Source organism: Pan paniscus, chromosome 1 (assembly GCF_029289425.2).
Source record: "Pan paniscus chromosome 1, NHGRI_mPanPan1-v2.0_pri, whole genome shotgun sequence".
Taxonomy (NCBI): domain Eukaryota; kingdom Metazoa; phylum Chordata; class Mammalia; order Primates; family Hominidae; genus Pan; species Pan paniscus.
This window is the reverse complement of record NC_073249.2, coordinates 166,779,389-166,798,578: the sequence shown is the minus strand read 5'-3', so window position 1 is coordinate 166,798,578 and position 19,190 is coordinate 166,779,389. Positions and strand designations below refer to the sequence as shown.

Genomic DNA, 19,190 nt, shown 5'->3' with positions numbered 1-19,190 from the left:
ACAAAATGACCCTGAAGTTCATTTTCAGATTGAAAAAAATTGATTCTTACTTCTATCTCATGCAAAATATATTAATGAACATTTGTACAGTGTGTTTTTGTGTGAACCTATGTTTTTATCTATATTTTCCTAATAAATTATCAAGATAAACGTAGGTATTTTTTGTCACTCACATTGCCATCCAGGAATCTGCTACTGTTTGCCCCTGTTAGTAGTTTCTGGTTGTTTTCTGATTTCTGGTTGTTCTCTGGGTGCTTTTTCTCTTTCACATCATCTGGATTATCATTGGTTTGCTGATCAGTGAAGTTAATGGGAACTGGGGTGTCTCTGCTCATCTGCCTTGCATTATCAGTCATTGGTTTCTGGTGCATTGTTTGGGTTTCTGTTTTCAAGCTGTCATTCTCCTTGCTGTGAAGAAAGAATTTTATACTTTGTTACTTACAGGCAGACTCCTCATACACTAGGCTGCCATAAGAACAGAAGGTGTGTTTGGTGTTGTGAACAGTGGTAACTCAGCACAGTGGAATGTGGAAGCATAAACATTGGTTATTTGTCTATGCATCATTGACCATAGAGAGAACATATTATTAATATTATCTTTGCAGGCTTTATCTTTTTCCTTACCCTCTTCCTCATACTCATAATCTATCCATCTGCTCCCAAACCCTTACTGTAAGCAATGGCCAGTATGAAAAATGAACCCTAAAGGTTATCACATTTCTTACTTGTAAATGTAACAGGTATTTTCAGCCTTAGAAAAGAAAGTCAAAACAGTTTGTCAGCTCCAGTTCTGCTCTATGCCTCTCCCCTTGAGACTTCCTTTTCTCCTGGGAGCCTTTCATTTAAGTTTAATACTAGACAAAAGAAAAAAAAAACTGTAGGATGATTCAAGGAAATTCAAATAACAAACAAAATTAAAGGTTCAACTTTGTTTAATAACTAAAAGTCCTCACACCAGTAATCCCAGCACTTTGGGAGGCCGAGGCGGGTGGATCATGAGGTCAGGAGTTTGAGACCAACCTGGCCAATACGGTGAAACCCCGTCTCTACTAAAAATACAAAAATCAGCCGGGCGTGGTGGCGCACACCTGTAGTCCCAGCTACTTGGGAGGCTGAGGCAGAAGAATCGCTTGAACCCAGGAGGCGGAGGTTGCAGTAAGCCGAGATCGCACCACTAGACTCCAGCCTGGGTGACACATCTCTAAAAAAATAAAAAATAAAAAAATAATGGAAAGTCTTACAAATCAAAACAGTAACAAGGTACCATTTTAAACATAGAAGACAGATATAATTCTTACAGTGGGTGACCTGACAAAACATTAGGAGTCAAGAAGCTGAAACTCTGACATTGTAGAACAATGTTAAAGCATGTGTATTAAGGAGAAAAATGCAAAAAAAAAGAAAACTCTAAATATTTAGTAATAGGTGGATGCATTGACTATTTCATTCTTTGCTCGTGATAAAGGGTATGAAGTCATTAAAATAGTTATGAATAATTTAATGATACAAGTAAATGTCCACTTATAAAAGTAAGTGAATATATGATTGTCTCAACTGTGTAAAAGGCATGTATATAACGTGTGTGCCTATTCCATGTAGCAAACAATGTGCCAGAAGTTAATAGTATCTCTGGGTGGTAGAACTCAGCGTATTACATTACACTCTATTACACTATATCATGTCAGATTATACTTCATAGTATTATTGTTCTAAATTTTCTACATAGGAAAATACTATTCTATAATCAGAAAAAATAAGTTTCAAAGTAGCTATGCCTTGTACTACATGGCATTCTATAAATTCTAGCTGTTATTTATAGATACAGTGGAAAAGATCCATTTACAAGCATATCATGTTATCTAAATATAACATTCATTGATTTAAATAATACTTGTTGAACTCCAATACTTGTTGATTTGAATAAGACCAAACCATGGGCAATAATTTGAATATATGTATATTTTTATAGTCATCCTCTTGGTGGTGGTAGCACAAGAAGAAAAGAAGGCCTAGGAAAAAACTCTGATGGATACTACATTTAAAGAGGAAAGATGAGCCTTAAAAAGAGCTTTAAAAAAATTCCCGGTAAAGTAGAAGGGAAATCAGGAGACTAGAAGGAAGACTTGGTAGAAAAGCAAGAGGATGTCTCTAGAGAGAAGACAACAGTATTAAATGCTGCTGAGAAAGGAAATTTCTGAAAAGGGTCCATTGGGTTAGCCATGAAGATGTAGTCAGGAATCTTGGTATAGGGAGTTACAATGAGGTAATGTAGGTGGATGCTAGACTGAAGTGGATTGAAGAAAGACGGGGGACAAGCAATGTAGACAGGAAGTATAAAGACCTGTCTGAAGAAGTTTGGCTGCAAGAAGGGAGAAAGATGGGGTGATGATTGATGTGGAATATAGGGTTTCAGATAAGACTTTGTTATCATGTTCAAAGATGTTAGGGAGTTTAGCCTGTTGAAATGCCAATGGTGAATAGCCAGTTGAACTGCAGAAAAGGAGAGGATATCATTGATGATATAAGATGAACCTTGACAAAGGGAAATGGAAGTCATTGAGAGGACAGACACAGAAGGGAAACCTCAGGGTTAAGGTTGTAGAAAAATAGGTAAGGATGTAGGCAAATTAGTACATTTGATGACAAGATGTTGATCAAATTGCTGACAGCTTGAATTTTCTCTGACAACAAGGTGTGGTTACCTTGTGTCTCATCGGGGAAATGATGGGGTAGAAAGTCTGAATTAAGGGCAGATGGTTTGGGACAGCTGCTATGAAGAGTGGAAGAGGGGTGATCAGAAAAATAAGACAGGTTGGCTGGGCCAACTGAGTGGCCAGTTAAGGTTAAAGACCATTGATTTTTGTGAAATCAATTTGAGAGGGTGAATGGCACTTCACCCAGTAGTCCTCGCAGACATGCAGAGAAGGCAGACAGTGAGGCTCACACAGAACTGGGGCTTTGCCAGACAAACACACTCAAATGATAATAGTGCAAGACGGGAGTATGAGAAGGAGAGTGTATATTTGACAAGTAGTTTTTTGCAATGAGAGAAGACATATATGTTCCCTGCCTTCAAGAAATTTAAATTTCATTTGGTTGTCCAAAAATAATGCAAACAATAAAGCTAACAACTGGTAAAACTATATTGTAGAAATCAGGGTAGTGATTACCTTTGAGGGGAGATGTATAGCCCAGAAGAAAGCATAACGGGGTTTCTGGGATGCTGGTACTATTTTGTTTCTTGATCTGGGTGTTTATTGCATGAGTATATCACATTTGTGAGAACTCAGTGAGTGGTAGACTTATGATGTATACTTTTATGTAAATATAGGTATGTTGTATCTCTATAAAGTATTAAATTGGTATAAAATTTACATAAGTAATATGAAACATACCCAGTTAGCATATAAATAAATGCCAAATGAACATTACAAAGATTCAGTACTATTTGAAGTTCATAAGAAACAGAAATAACTATGGTTTGCAATGGTTACATAAATAATATTATTGCTGAACATTTAACATGACAGCCACACTATACTTATTTATATACATTAGATTATATATTTCTTAAATCAACCATATAGTCAGGTATTCCTATTATTATTATTTTAGAATGAAGAAATTAAGGCCAGGAAAGTTGATGTGATTGGCCTAATTCTATTTACATGGCTTTTCAGTAGTGGAGCCAGGATTTAAACCTGTCTACTTCATTGCACAGACTCAGATCCTATTGGCAGTAGAGTCAGAGGAAGGTCCATGGAAGTTTGGGATTATGTGAGGAGCTGAAAGTACAGGAGCAGGTAACCAAAGTAGGAAATGCAGGATTTGAAGGCAAAAATGGTCTTTTGGCAGGGAGTTAACTCTTTTGGATAAAGGCAGGGACAATGGATTATCTTTGCTTTAATCACCTTTGAAATCCTTTTGTGGGCAGTGTCAAGACAGAATTGCTTGAGAAATGTAAAATGTATCTGCCTGTCTTTTAAAACAGTCCCTGTAGATGTAAAACCAAAAATAACCTGTTAAATCTGTTTCAAGTAAAAGCTGTATTTAAAAAAAAATACATAGCGCTTTGAAAATTATCAAGAAAATGACTCTCTAGCTGAGAAACGGCATGTGTCCGTGGTTAGCACAAACAATTTGTCAACACGCATTGGTTGTTATGTTGTTCACAAACTCACAGTTCTTCCTCCTAGGCTTGTGTACCATCTACCTACATTACTGAAAATAGACATTTGCCATTTCAAAAGAAGGGGGGAAAAAACGCCATCAATACTATCTTGGAAGCAAGACACAGCTAGCTTCCGCATATGTACTTCTGACCTCAGCTGCTGCTCTGGGGGTGCCGTGAAGAGTTTAGTGTCATCCAGGAATGAGAGCAATTAGAGAGGATTACTGTGTTCCTGGATGATAAATAAATGAGGAGAAAACTGTCCAGTCGTTCCCTCTCTCACTGGGCTCTTTCTGCAAACCAGCCCATTAGAGTCACCCTCCATTAGAGCACAGAGTCTCAGGGTTAGAAAGAAACATTGCAAAGGCGTCTAGTAGCATCCTCTGCCCAAAGCAAGGTAGGGATCCCCCGCTGGCCCCACCTCCCATGTAACTCCAACTCACCAGATCTCACATTTGATTTGGATTACACCCCTGCCGAGAACATAAAATCTCAAATGAAGGACCCAGGGGGCTCAGCAAAAGGTCACCAGATGCCATCTTAAAGGTCTGCCAGCCTTGGCAGCGACTCAATGCCACCAATTTCCAACTGTGCGCCATCTAACAGGCCCTAAACCCTCTGGAGAAGACAGCCTAGAGTGTGCCAACACAGTGAATGGGGATCTAATTTCAGTAAATGAAAGCATGTTCTTATTTGTAAGTAATAAGAGATAATCAAGACAACCAGACTTTTCTCTTTTTAAAAAGACAATAAAAAATAAAATCGGAAATGGGAGGGGAGTACAGCTGAAAAAGCTCACCAAACTCCACAGGGAAGCTGAAATGTGAAGCCTGTGCTAATGTAGCTAATGCTATTGTGTCGAAGTATGAAGGTTTTTTGTTTCTTTTTCTTTTCTTTTTTTTTTTTTATGTCATGGAACCATACCATGTACTATTATCATAGAAATTTAGTCTTCGAAAAGATCATAAAAATATGTTCATTCAACTCCTGAACCTATACTTGAATCATTTCTTTATCAATGTAATTATTTTAGCTAATATGTTCTATCTAAATGCTTATGTGTGTCAGCCACCACACATAAATTCTTTCATGTTGTGTGACTTTGGGAATATCTGATTTTCAGGTTCTCAGCTGTGAGATGAGAAAAAATAATCCTTATCAAGATAAAATGTATAAAATATTGAGCACCAAGCCCGGTGTTCCTCCAGCAGCCCTCGACAAATAGTAATTTTATGTTAATCATAACTTAAAGTGCTAGCTCCTTTATACACACACTCCTCATCACTCAGGTACAAAGGGATGCTTCTTTCTCTGGAATCCCAAAACTTCCTTTATTGACAGACAAAACTAAAGTTCAAAAAGTAAAGGTTTTGTAGTAGATAGGAACTCAAGAAAATCTATTTAAATAGATAAAAAGAGAGATAATTAATGCAATCTATCTGGCCACCTTGTTATTTACCAATCACAGTAAATACAAATTTTAGAAATTACCCCCCCTTTAAAAAACAAAGATTAATTAGTATTAAAAATCTATTCTGATAAAGCAATCACATTCCTTAATTGTGATTAAAAGAAAAACAACCCAAACATTGTTGCATCACGATGTCCTCAGGTGGATTACACCCAAGAGCTTTACAGACAGTGCAGCTTTACCAGTCTGGAGCCAATGTTTATTGGCTAAAATGTAAATCTGGGAACCAATCTTTAATGACTTGAAATGTAATGTCTTTTGCACTTGCATTCTCTCCTGTTTCGCTTTTGCAAGTCTAAGCAAAATGACTGTGCAACTGCCTGGCCTCTTCACCAATGATCTCTGTGCTGTAGGGCACAGTTTCTGAGCCAGGTCTTCTATCCATACTCTGAGAGGATGCAGCATAAACAGTTCTGTCTCTGCATCACGTCTGGATGCATCCACATGGTCTATGGGAACGAGGAGCAATCATTATTGCTACGTTATTTTGTTTAATCAGGTTGAACTAAATCAGGAATATATAAAAAGATGATGGATTTAAAAAATACTCTATCAATATAAATTTGTTATCTCAAAATCTTAGCTGGCGAAACTAAAGGTGGCCAAATATCATTTAATCTCTTTATACAAAGCTTCCATATACACACATGAGAAGTTTTATTTTGTTTCTAAAACAAAGATTGATTGTAATCAACCTTTCTAATCTCTTAGAAAAATTTCCAATTGACAAAATAACACAGATACCTTTACAGGCCAATACTTCTATCTCTACACCAACATTTTAAATGTCTAATGGTATTTCATTATATAGATATAAAATAGCTTATTTAATTTTTCCTATATTGTTGAACATTAATTTGATTTCCAAATTTTCATTAATTTCAATGTTGCTGCTCTGCTGGAGATGTTTCTTTTGCACCTATATCCTCACCATCCTTCTCAACCCCAGGAAATTGACCTCTGTGGACTTACTCTATCAATGGTGCCCATGAGGCCAGGCATAGTGGCTCACACGTATAATCTCATACTTTGGGAGGCCTAGGTAAGAAGATCACTTGAAGCCAGGAGCTCCAGACCAGCCTGGACAACATGGCCAAACCCCATCTCTACCAAAAAAAAAAAAAAAAAAAAAATAGCTGGGCTTTGTGGTGCACACCTGTAGTTCCAGCTACTTGGGAAGCTGAGGCAGGAGGATTGCTTGAGCCCAGGAGTTCCAGGCTGCAATGAGCTACAATCCCTCCATTGTACTCCAGCCTGGGTGATGGACAGAGATCCTGTCTCTAAGAAAAGCAGTGCCTATGTCTTATGATTCTAGGTGGTTTGGGCCAATGGGTAGCCCTGGCAGGAGGAGGTTCCCTCCCTGCAAGGTTGACTCAGGCTACCTGTGTCTCTTGACCAAAGGTCACTGCTTTTCTCAAGATGGCCCGAGCGGCAGAATGCTTCCTTTATTTAGTTTCGGTAACATTCCCCTCCTCTCCTCTCTTCAGACCTAGTGCTCCTACCAACCTTGCAGCTGCTAGCCGATGATTCCTGCACCATAACTTGCAGTTCTCTTAATCTCAGCATATATCTTTGTAATTAGTCCTTTTTAACTAAAGCCATCCTTGTTTGAGTGTATAATCTGTTTCCTATTGGGACCCAGACACAACACACATTTTTGTGTAAATCTTCGAAACCAAATCATTATACCCATCCATAATCATTTCCACAGAACTGATTCATAGATACAGATCTTATGCCAAAGTACATATACTTTTAAGGCTTTCAATAAGTATACTTTAAAAAACACAGTATCATATGAGTATTTTCTCTAAACACCTGCCAGCACTGGGTATCTCCATTATAAAACATTCCTAATTTGATTTGTAAAAAATAATGTCTCATTACTGTTTACATTTCTTTTATTATCCTGCAGGTTGAATATACCCCCACATATCTGTTGTTCCTTTTTATTTCTTCTATTTCCTGTCTAGGTCTATTGCCAATTATTGAAATGAGGCTGTTCATCTTTTTCCCATTGATTTGGAAAAGCCTTTATGCATGTAGGAGTTAATTATTTTTCTGTCACATATGTTGTAAACAGTATTTTGTTTTTGACTTTGACTTTGTATTATATTTTTTAAACTATATAGAATTCAAATGGCAAAAATAACTGTTACCTCATAGTCTCAATATTTGGGATCAACGGACACTTATAAGTTTTCTAAAACATCTATTTAACATTTGCTTTCATAATGCCCTGTATTCTTATTTACAGACTTATGACCAGAACAACAGTATATTATGCTTCTTTATACTTCTCACAGTGCCTAAAACAAACACAAAAACAAACAAAAACAAACAAAAATTATTCCAGGATATTAATACAGAAGCAGTTTAATGCAGTGGAAAGGGCTTAATAGAAGTATGATTTTAGCATACTACTTTATTATTTTGAACTTGTAAAAATGAAGATAAGTATCTTCTGTGATGTTATTGTTCAGTTTTAATGAGAGATTGAGTTCATAGATATTCAGCTATTGTGTAGATTGTATAGTGAGAAAAGTAGTAAACAAAGATAAGGCTTATTGATCAGTTGTTTCTAAAAAATAATAATTGGGATACTTGAATTTTTCAATCACAAAATTTATCCATACTTTATGTATGGACTATCATTGTTCAGTGCTTCCATCTCCTGCCTGGATTATCATAGTAACTCTCCAAATGTTTTCTCTCTTTTTATTTGTGTCACTCCCAAGTTACTCACCACTTAACAGACAGAAGCAGCCTTTAGAAAACATAAATACAATGTGAGCAGCATTGCTCTCAATTTTCCAATGGTTTCCCATTCTACATGGAACAAAATCCAAAGTTCCTACTATGGCCCTACTGGCTTCTCTGACCTTATTTCCTGCTCCTCTCCCCATTCCCCACCGTGCTCCACAAAAAATGGCTTTCCTGCTCTTTCTTAAGCATACCAAGAGGCTTTGTTCTGACTATTCTGTCTCCTTAGAATGCTCTTTCATCAGATATTTACATGATTTACTTTCTCTGTAGGTCTGTGGAGTCACTAGGATGGAGGCGAGTACCTGTGGTATCACTTGGTGCAAGCTGGACCTCAGTGGCAGAAAAGCAGCAGGTATATGGGTTCCCTGATCCTGAGCACTGTGCTCCTGGTGAGGGATGGTGTTCTGGTTTTTATGAGTGTGATGGCCAGTACTGAGTGTCAACTCGATAGGATTGATGGATGCAAATTATTGATCCTGGGTGTGTCTGTGAGGGTGTTGCCAAAGGAGGTTAACATTTGAGTCAGTGGGCTGGGAAAGGCAGACCCACCCTCAATCTGGGTGGCACCATCTAATCAGCTGCCAGCGCAGCTAGAATATAAAGCAGGCAGAAAAATGTGAAAAGGCTAGATTGGCCTAGCCTCCCAGCCTACATCTTTCTCCTGTGCTGGATGCTTCCTGACCTCCAACATGGAACTCCAAGTTGTTCAGTTTTGGGACTCAGACTGGCTCTCCTTGTTCTTCACCTTGTGATGGCCTATTGTGGAACTTTGTGATTGTGTGAGTTAATACTTAATAAACTCCCCTTTATATATTATATATATATTTTATATATAATATATAAATTATATATCATATATACTATATATGTAATATATAATATATATACACACACACAATATCACAACAAAGTGATTCACATACTTTTTTTGGTTTCATGGTGCACATAAAAGTTATGTTTACACTATACTGTAGTCTATTATGTGTGCAATAGCATTGTCTAAAAAAATGCACATACCTTAATTAAAAATAGTTTATTGCTAAAATATGCTAATAATCATCATTATATATATTTTATATATATAAAACTAATAGGATATATATATCATATATAATATATATGTCCTATATATAATATATATCCTATATATAAATATATGTTATATATTTTATATATTAAATATATAATTATATATAAATATATATTTATATATATAATTATATATTTAATATATAAATATATATTAAATATAATTAATTAAATATAATTATATTTAATATATAATTATATATTAAATATAATTATATATTTAATATATTTTTATATATATTAAATATAATTATATATTTATATATTTATTATATATAAATATATATTTATTCTAAATATATAATATTTTATATTATATAATATGTAATATAAAATAAATAATAAATATACAATATATAAATACATCAATATTTATTATAAAATACATATAAATATTTAAATATATTATATATATTTTATATATATATTTATATATATATTATATATAAATATATATAATTTATATATTTTATTTATATATAATATATATATTATTTTATAAAATATTAAAAAATATATTATTTATATATATCTTATTTGTTCTGCCCCCTAGAGAACCCTGACTAATACAAGGAGGCAAGCATGAGGCAACCTTATACAAAAAGAAAAAAAATTACCTGGGCTCCAGGCGGTCAACTTAAGTGCCATCGGTTTGTAACAGTAAATGAGAATGTCAGATGCCCAATATTGGGCAAACTTGAGACCTGTGAATAGTTGCAGCCTCTTTTTCTTGAGCAGGGGAGGGAAGAAGATACTATTAGCTTCATGGAGAGTTTAAATCTGGTAGAGCCATAAGCACACGGAGGAAGGCTGGGTTAGTCTTAGCTCACTGGTAGCTAACCTGGGATAATTCTCATTGCATAATTCTAGCTGCTTATCTCTGCACTGTCTCAGTTCAAATGTCTCTTGCTCAGAGACAGCTTCTGGGACCCTTTAAGAGCTGATAGACCCTTATGTTCCTTTATTTTTCCTTATTGCACTATCCCTGCATGAACAATCATTGTTTATCTGTCTATTATGTGTTTCCCATCACTAGAACTTCAGGTACACTTCTGTGTCTCCATGGCTTGGCACTCAGTAGGTGCTCAGTTAATATTTGTGAAAAGGAAGTTGATGGAATTCCATATATACATTAATTTCTAAAACCATTAACTTTAACACTTAAAGGAGTTTAAGACAAGTCACAAAGAATTTATTAATATAAATGGTTTTGGAGGATTCAAAAATGACAGAATATGGGCTTTAGGAGAGTCACATGGGAAAATACCAGAACTTTGCATATCTTGGGTATAAATATCAATGCAAATTACAGGTATACCTCAGTGATTTGTGGTTTAGTTCCAGAGAGCTGCAATAAAGCAAATATCACAATAAAGTGATTCACATAATTTTTTTGGTTTCACGGTGCACATAAAAGTTATATTTACACTATACTGTAGTCTCTTATGTGTGCAATACAATAGTCTAAAAAACAATGCACATACCTTAATTAAAAATACTTTGTTGTTAAAATATGCTAATAATCATCTGTGAGCCTTTAGCAAGTCCTCATCTTTTTGATAGTGGAGGGGCTTGCCTCGATGATACCTGCTGACTAATGAGGTTGGTAGTTGCTGTAGGTTGCAGTGGTTGTGCAATTTCTTAAGACAGCAATAAAGTTTGCTGCATCCATTGACTCATCATTTTACAAAAGATTTCTCTGTAACATATGATGCTGTTTGATAGCATTTTACCCACAGGGAAACTTCTTTCACAATTGGAATCAACCCTCTCAATTACTGCCACAGCTTTATCAACTAAGTTTATATGATATTCTAAATCGTTTGTTGTCAATTCAACAATGTTCACAGCATCTTCACCAGGAGAATTGATTCTATCTCAAAAAACCACTTTCTTTGCTTATCTACAAGAAGCAACTCCTTATCTATTTGAGTTTTATCATGAGATTGCAGAAATTCAGTCACATCTTCAGGCTTCACTTCTAATTCTAGTTCTCTTATTATTTTCACCACACCTGCGGTGATTCCTCCACTGAAGTCTTGGAACCCTCAAAGTCATCCATGAGGGTTGGAATCAACTTATTCCAAACTCTTGTTAATGTTGCTATTTTGACATCCTCCCATGAATCACAAATGTTCTTTTTTTAAAAAAATTTAAGTTCTGGGATACATGTGCAGAATGTGCAGGTTTGTTATATAGGTATACACATGCCATGGTGGTTTGCTGCACCCATCAACCTGTCACCTACATTAGGTATTTCTTCTAATGCTAACCCTCCCCTTCCCCCAACCCCCCACTGACAAGCCCTGGTGTGTGATGTTCCTCTCCCTGTGTCCATGTGTTTTCATTGTTCACCTCCCACTTATAAGTGAGAACATGTGGTGTTTGGTTTTCTCTTCCTGTGTTAGTTTGCTGAGAATGATGGTTTCCAGCTTCATCCATGTCCCTGCAAAGGACATGAACTCATCCCTTTTAATGGCTGCATAATATTTCATGGTGTATATGTGCTACATTTTCTTTATCCAGTCTACTATTGATTGGCATTTGAGTGGTTCCAAGTCTTGCTATTGTGAACAGTGCTGCAATAAACATACGTGTGCATGTGTCTTTATAGTAGAATGATTTATAATCCTTTGGAATGGGATTGCTGGGTCAAATGGTATTTCTGGTTCTAAATCCTTGAGGAATCACCACACTGTCTTCCACAATGGTTGAACTAATTTACACTCCCACCAACAGTGTAAAAGCGTTCCTATTTCTCTACATCTTCACCAGCATCTGTTGTTTCCTGACATTTCAATGATTGCCATTCTAACTGGTGTGATATAGTATCTCATTCCTGACATTTCAATGATTGCCATTCTAACTGGTGTGATATAGTATCTCATTACGGTTTTGATTTTCATTCCTCTAATGACCAGAGATGGTGAGCTTTTTTTCACATGTTTGTTGGCCACATAAATGTCTTCTTTTGAGAAGTGTCTGTTCATATCTTTTGCCCACTTTTTGATGGGGTTTTTTTTTTTTGGTAAATTTATTTAAGTCCCTTGTAGATTCTGGACATTAGCCCTTTGTCAGATATATAGATCGCAAAAATTTTCTCCCTTTCTGTAGGTTGCCTGTTCACTCTGATGATAGTTTCTTTTGCTGTGCAGAAGCTCTTTAATTTAATTATATCCCATTTGTCAATTTTGGCTTTTGTTGTAATTGCTTTTGGTAGTTTAGTCATGAAGTCTTTGCCTATGCCTCTGTTCTGAAGGGTATTGCCTAGGTTTTCTTCCAGGGTTTTTTTGGTTTTATGTTTTACATTTAAGTCTTTAATCCATCTTGAGTTAATTTTTGTATAAGGTATAAGGAAGGGGCCCAGTTTCTGTTTTCAGCACATGGCTAGCCAGTTTTCCCAGCACCATCTATTAAATAGGAAATCTTTTCCTCATTGCTTGTTTTTGTCAGGTTTGTTGAAGATCGGATGGTTGTAGATGTGTGGTGTTATTTCTGAGGCCTCTGTTCTGGTCAATGGATATTTCATAATGCCCTCTACTGCCCCCACCTTTAGCATGCCAGGGCGCCTCCTAAAATGTGGCATCCAGAATGAAGTGTGCAGTACTCCACTGAGTTCTGTGTAGAGTGAGCCTCCACATCTCTCTGTCTGAATACCCTTGACTCATGCTAAGCTCAAACACAGGCAATACCCAAACATTTATTCCATATAACCATTTCCATGTACACTTCTCCAAAGATAGCCTTTGCATATATTTCTGTTTATTTAATCTTGTTGGTTTTAGCTTATTTCCCTGCCAAGGCTTCTCAGCTTTCTGCTACCTATGGGTTTACAAAAACAATTTGTCTATCTTCCTTTGACTGTGTATTAAAAACTGTTGAATAAGAGCAGGGTCACGCACACAAATCCTCCCCACCTCCAGCAAGTTGTGATTATATCAATTGTTCCATCACCACTTTGTTGGTGTATCACCTATCTCAACACCATCCAGTCTAGAGTTCTCTGCCTTGTTTCATGCCTTTGTGAAAAAGTTGTGCCCAATGACTCACCAAAATCAACACATACTGTCTTTATCATTCTCTTCATTTGGGCTGCAGTAATCTTGTCAATGATGAGAATGGAACAGTTTGGCATAATCTATTTTTAGTCAATGCATACTTACTCTTGGTGTTTTATTTTCACAACTAATATATTTAATTCTTTGGCCTACAGTTTTGGCAGGGATTGTCCACAAGCCTCTGACTCTGTGATATTATTACTAGCTCCTATCTCCTTTTTGAAAATGAGAATATTTGTCTCCTGTCACATGGCATGTTACTCATCAGGATTGCATAGTAACATCTGGATGTTATTTTAACAGCATGGGCCTTTAGATTTGGATTTATTTAAAGCAACTAAGTATTATCTTTCTAGATTTTTATTTTTCTTGGCAGCCATGTCACTCTAATTTATTTAATAGGCTTTTACCATGTACAATATTTTATCCTCTGCGCTGCGGATATAGTTGTGCATATATAATTTACAGTAAATTGGGGAGACAGAAATGCATAGGAAGTTGTAAGCATGTACTATTCCTTACGGGTGTTACAGGAGCCCCCAGGTGGGGCAGGCAAATGTGGGTCTGGTGGTGGCAGCACGTCATTAAATTTTTATTTTAGAAAGATCACCCTGGCCATACTGGAGAATGGGGCTTCTCAAACTGGAATGTGTGGAGGAGTCACCTGAAAATTCAGGTTTAAAGTAAGATTCTTACTCAATATATCAGGAAGGGAGCTGAGGTTCTGTTTCTAACAAGTTCCCAGCTAAGACTGATGCTGGGGATGCATGGACTACACATTCAGGAGCAAAACTGCAGAGAGTCAAGTAGAGTGTGTGAAGATTAGAGACAGGGAACTATGTTGGAAGGCGGTTATAGTGACCTAGGAGGAAGATGATGATGGCACAAATAAGGGGAAACCTGTTTCACTCCTTGAAGCCCAAACATTAGTCTCTTTTTCTCTTTTGTGAAATATATGTATACTAAATATAAGTATTTTTCTTTGATCTGTGAGCAATTACACAGGTTAACTTAAGGAAAGAGGGAAGGAGAGCTCCATTCCAGTCTTAGTTCTTAATAACCAACCTGGAACTTCAGGGGCTTGCTTTAAGACCACTGAGGCCTTAGTTATCTCACCTCATCTGTAAAATGGGAGTCTGGTTGTTATGGGTTGAACTGTGGCCCTGCCAAGATTCCTGTGGTGATATTCTAACCCCCATACCTCAGTATATGACCTTATTTGGAAATAGGGTTATTACAGATGTAATGAGCTGAGATTAGGTCATATTGGATTAGGGTGGGCCCCTAATGTAATTGACTGATGTCTTTATAAAAAGGGGCAATTTGGACACAGATGCAGATGCAGGGAGAAAGCCATGTGAAGCTTGGAGATATGCTGCCACAAGCCAAGGAACTGCGAGAACAAGGGGAGGCCTAGAACACATAGGTCTTTCCCTGGCACCTTCATAGGGATCACAGCTCTATGGACAATTTGACTTCAGACCTCTGGCCTCTAGACCTTGAGACCATGAACTTCTGTTGTTCTAAGCCGCCCAGTTTGTGGTACACTATTACAGCAGCCCTAGCAAGCTAATATAGTGGGCTGCATCTAAAAGGCTACCTTCAAGTCTGTCATACCATCCCATCATCAACACATGTCTTGCAGGAAATCTGAGCTAAATGTGGTTATACAGAAGATTTCTCTTTTTCTATCCATTATTGATCCATGATTTTCTTTTAATTCAAATTTTCATTTTGGAGAAGCCTTTATTTTTTGATGTTTACTTATGCTGCTTAAGTGGATTTTTATTAATGGATTCAACTTATTCAATCCAAAGAAAACAGCATTTTGAGGCCCTGGTTTATGAGTATAAACACTTTTGGGAAGACAGATTCTGCAGCATGAATGACATGATAGTGGCGGCACTTTCCTTACCTGAGCAACAAGAAGCATTTAAGAATTATTTATTTTTAAACATACAAGAATATTTTAGCAATGCACATCAATTATCCTATGTCATCCCAGCAACAGTAACATGAAGTCTATAGGAAACACAACAAACAAGCAAAATATCCATCTTACTACCTAAAAAAATACCAATTGTTATACTATAATAGGAGAGATAGAACTGCATATTTTATTTTACAATTAATTTAGCTGATTTAATGTGCTCTTTTATTTCTTGGTTCCTGAAGGTTAGAAAACAAAATGGGGAAAGGCACCTTCCTATAAGATAAAGCTAACTTTTCACTATTTTAAAAATTAAATACTACTCCTTGCTTTCTGTTTAAAAACATATTAAGCTCCCTACCCTTGGAAAAAGCAAGGAGTTTGGGAGAGAATAAGGCTAAACAAATAACCTAAATAAGGAATGGAATTAGTAATAATATAGTTTTCCAGGTAGGAGATCTGAGCCAGGTGTCCAAACGAATTCTATTTACTTTTCTTGACAGTGACAGGGATTTGACATATCTCAAAATAATCGCTTACCATATCACAGTGTCTTAGTTTCCTCATCTACAAAACAGACATAAACTGTGTCCTAGGCATAGAATATAAAAGGGACATCAAACATTTCAGAGAAAGAGGTTCGATTTTTTGTTACATTTTTAATATCTATAGAAAGACTTCTATAATAATAGCAGGATTATTTACTAAGCATGTTATTTATAATAGACACTGGAAAGGTGCTTTGCATACTTTTTCTCATTTAATCCTCACAATAACCCTATTACTAGATAGGTGTTGTTTTATCCCCACTTCATATATGTAGAATCCAAGGCCAAAGATGTTAATTCATTTTCCCAATGTCAAAAAGGCAAGAAAGAATCAGACCTAAGATTCAATTTCACACCTCTCAGCACTGTAGGGATCCCAAATGTATGAATCACGTGCTGCAAACCTCAGTTCTTGTGCAGTGGCAGACATTACTAACTGATTATAGCAGTCACTTTGGAATCCCTCTAGACCTTACAATACTGATAGTAGGGAAGTAGAACGAATGTGCCTTTCTAAAGCCTTATTAAAGCCTGTACTTCATAACAGCAGTCTTGGTGACCTACATTCAGAGATTTTGATTCAGCAGACCTTGAGCTGGTTCCTGAATCTGTATTTTTGAGGTCTCTCCCAGTGATTCTGATGACAGCTAGGTTTAGCAAAAATTTCTTCTTGCACCTATGTTCAACAATACCATATCTTTGTATATTTGTTCAGTCTATGAGTTTCTGAAATAGAAGATAGAGCTAAGGAAATAATCTTAGGAAGGAAAAGTAATTTTTGACTAGCTATTACTTATAGAACGCCTACTATATGAAAGACAGATCTAGTACCTTCCCTCCTTTTTTGAGCCACTGAAACTCTGTAAGAAAGAGCTAGTCATACTGTTCTGTGCTGAAACATCTGGTGAATATTAGAAATACAGGAGTGTCATCTCTTAAATGTGACTGTGATGGGTTTGGAATAGAAGAAAGAGATCTTAGCCATGATCTGAGAAGCCCAAGCTTAGAGGAGTATCAAATACAAACAGGAGTAAGTGAAAACCTTACAATTTATGATTCTGTATTAATCCTACTCCTTTAATTCACAACAAATTGACTATTAAACCTCCCCCACTCTCCCCAAAATTAGTACATGTGGTAGATTACAAGCCCGATGAGAAAAGGCAGCAGTGCTCCATTAATATTTATAAATGTCGCAATGCTCATATTTCCCATCTATTTGGAAAATCAGCCCAAGTAATTAAGGAGTATGGGGAATTATAAAGATGAAAAATATCAGGAAAACAGTGCACATGGAAGTTATCAACACGATTTTACCTCTACTGTTGCATCTTAATGACTTCGTTTTCCATGGATGGCATTTTTTAAGTTTAAATTTCTGGGTGAAAACAAAACAATAAAACTTCATTATCATCCAAGCAACATAGATATTTTTCAAATATGGACTTACATCTTTGGCTTCTCCACGAGGTATTGAAAGTGTTTACTTCCAATGATTTTCACCATGATCTCAGGCATTGCATCTGATCCACGGGGAGTCTTCCAGGCTGAAGACATGATTCCTTTCAAAATCCCTTCAGATCCCTAGGGGTGAAAATAAGTAAATAGTTCCTCTTGATTTTCCATTAGGGAACTGCATCATCCTTGCCAATAACAACAAGCAATAATAATAGCAGGACAAAGTGTTTCACCTATATTACCTCACTTAACACTCCTAACAAAGGCATGAGAAAGATATTTTTAACTACTATTATCATTTTTGTTTTACTGTTGAGCAAACAAGCAAAATGTAGCTATATGACTTACTCACATCACATCACATCACCAGTAATTAGCTGACTTGGGAATCTCACCTAAGAGGTCTGCACAGCAGATCTACTGAATCATTAGGTGACTCTACCTTCCTGTACTACAAGACATAGGATGGAATTCCAGTGAGGTCAGAGCAGAAACAAGGGCATTAGTGGGACATATGAAGAATCCATATTCAGTTCTGATGTTTAGTTTCCCCATTTATGAGATCAGGGTAATTCTAGGTCTGTTCTCAGGGACTTGAGGGTGAATCCAAGGAGATAATGCATCTGAAGGGAGACTGTACACAAGACAGACAGACTTTTGTTGTGATCACTGATCTCTTTCTACAACAATACAATGAATCTGAAATTGAACTCCTGCACAAGGTGTTTAAACAGAGTGATGCCAAGGGAAAATCAGAAGTTCAGTAAATCTGGCCACAGCTGAACACTCCCTTTTAGAACCACCCAGAGACTGAAAGCCTTTAGAAATCATTCTACTCCAAAGGCTCCTTCACAGATTGGAAAACTAAGGCCCAGAGAGGGTGTGTTATTTGACAAGGGTCACAGAGGAATGAAGGACGGGACTGTTTCCAGTACTTGGGTCTGATGTCTAGGCCAGGGTTCTTCCCAAAAGTCCAATACTAAAGACCTGCTGTGCTAGGGCAGCCCCTCATCCCGGGGACCTGCAGCCTCTTTGCACCTGTCTGGAATCTTCCAGACCCGGAACTCGTGATCCTCAAATCCCCTCCCTGCCCAGCAGCTGCATGTCGGCCCTGATTGCCCGGAGAGAACAGAGTCGGGGGGCTTACCGCTAGGGCAGCGTCCCCACCCTGGCAGCTCAGAGGTGCGCCGTCCGTGCTTCTCCCCAGGAAGCTGACACTCTCAGACCCGGGGACGGGACGGGGCGTGGGGACCGAGCCCAGGAATCCGGCCAATCACAGGGCCCGCGTCGCGGGCGGCGCCTGTTCCGCCCTGGTCGCTAAGGACGCTGAAGGCTGTTTCTGGGCGGGGACCAGGTTTTTCTCCACTGCCTAGGCAATGGACCCAGGCTCTGGCTGCCGACGGATGAAGAGCCTAGGTGTTTTTGATCTGTGCCTTCTCTGTTCCTCAGAGATATGCGGGCGTCCTTCTAGAAGCCCATCTCGCTCACCTGTGTGGTCACCCTTGTCCCGCCCTTCCTCCGAAGGCTTCATTTCCCTTTGTGAGTTTGCACATAGTTGAGATTCCAACACAGTAGGTTCAAATCCAGACGTCTCCACTGTATGGCTTGAGTAAATCCCTTCTTTTCCCTGAGATTGTTTCCTCATCTGTAAAACGGGGCAAAATAACAACACTGTCCTAACTGCGATTTGGTGACTAAA

The 19,190-nt window shown here is 37.3% G+C and overlaps 1 protein-coding gene across 1 annotated transcript in view; it reads right to left on the bottom strand.

The window, feature by feature from the left end:
- The window catches only part of C1H1orf87 (chromosome 1 C1orf87 homolog), an 82,302-nt gene extending 63,513 nt beyond the window's left edge, over positions 1–18,789 (bottom strand). The window contains exons 1-3 of the mRNA XM_003824230.4: positions 18,639–18,789; positions 17,484–17,617; positions 174–408 (exon numbers count right to left, since the gene is read on the bottom strand). Of these exons, the coding sequence (XP_003824278.1) occupies positions 174–408; positions 17,484–17,590 (342 nt within the window). The 5' untranslated portion in view covers positions 17,591–17,617; positions 18,639–18,789. The remainder of the gene's footprint in view (positions 1–173; positions 409–17,483; positions 17,618–18,638) is intronic.
- Positions 18,790–19,190: the final 401 nt, after the last annotated feature.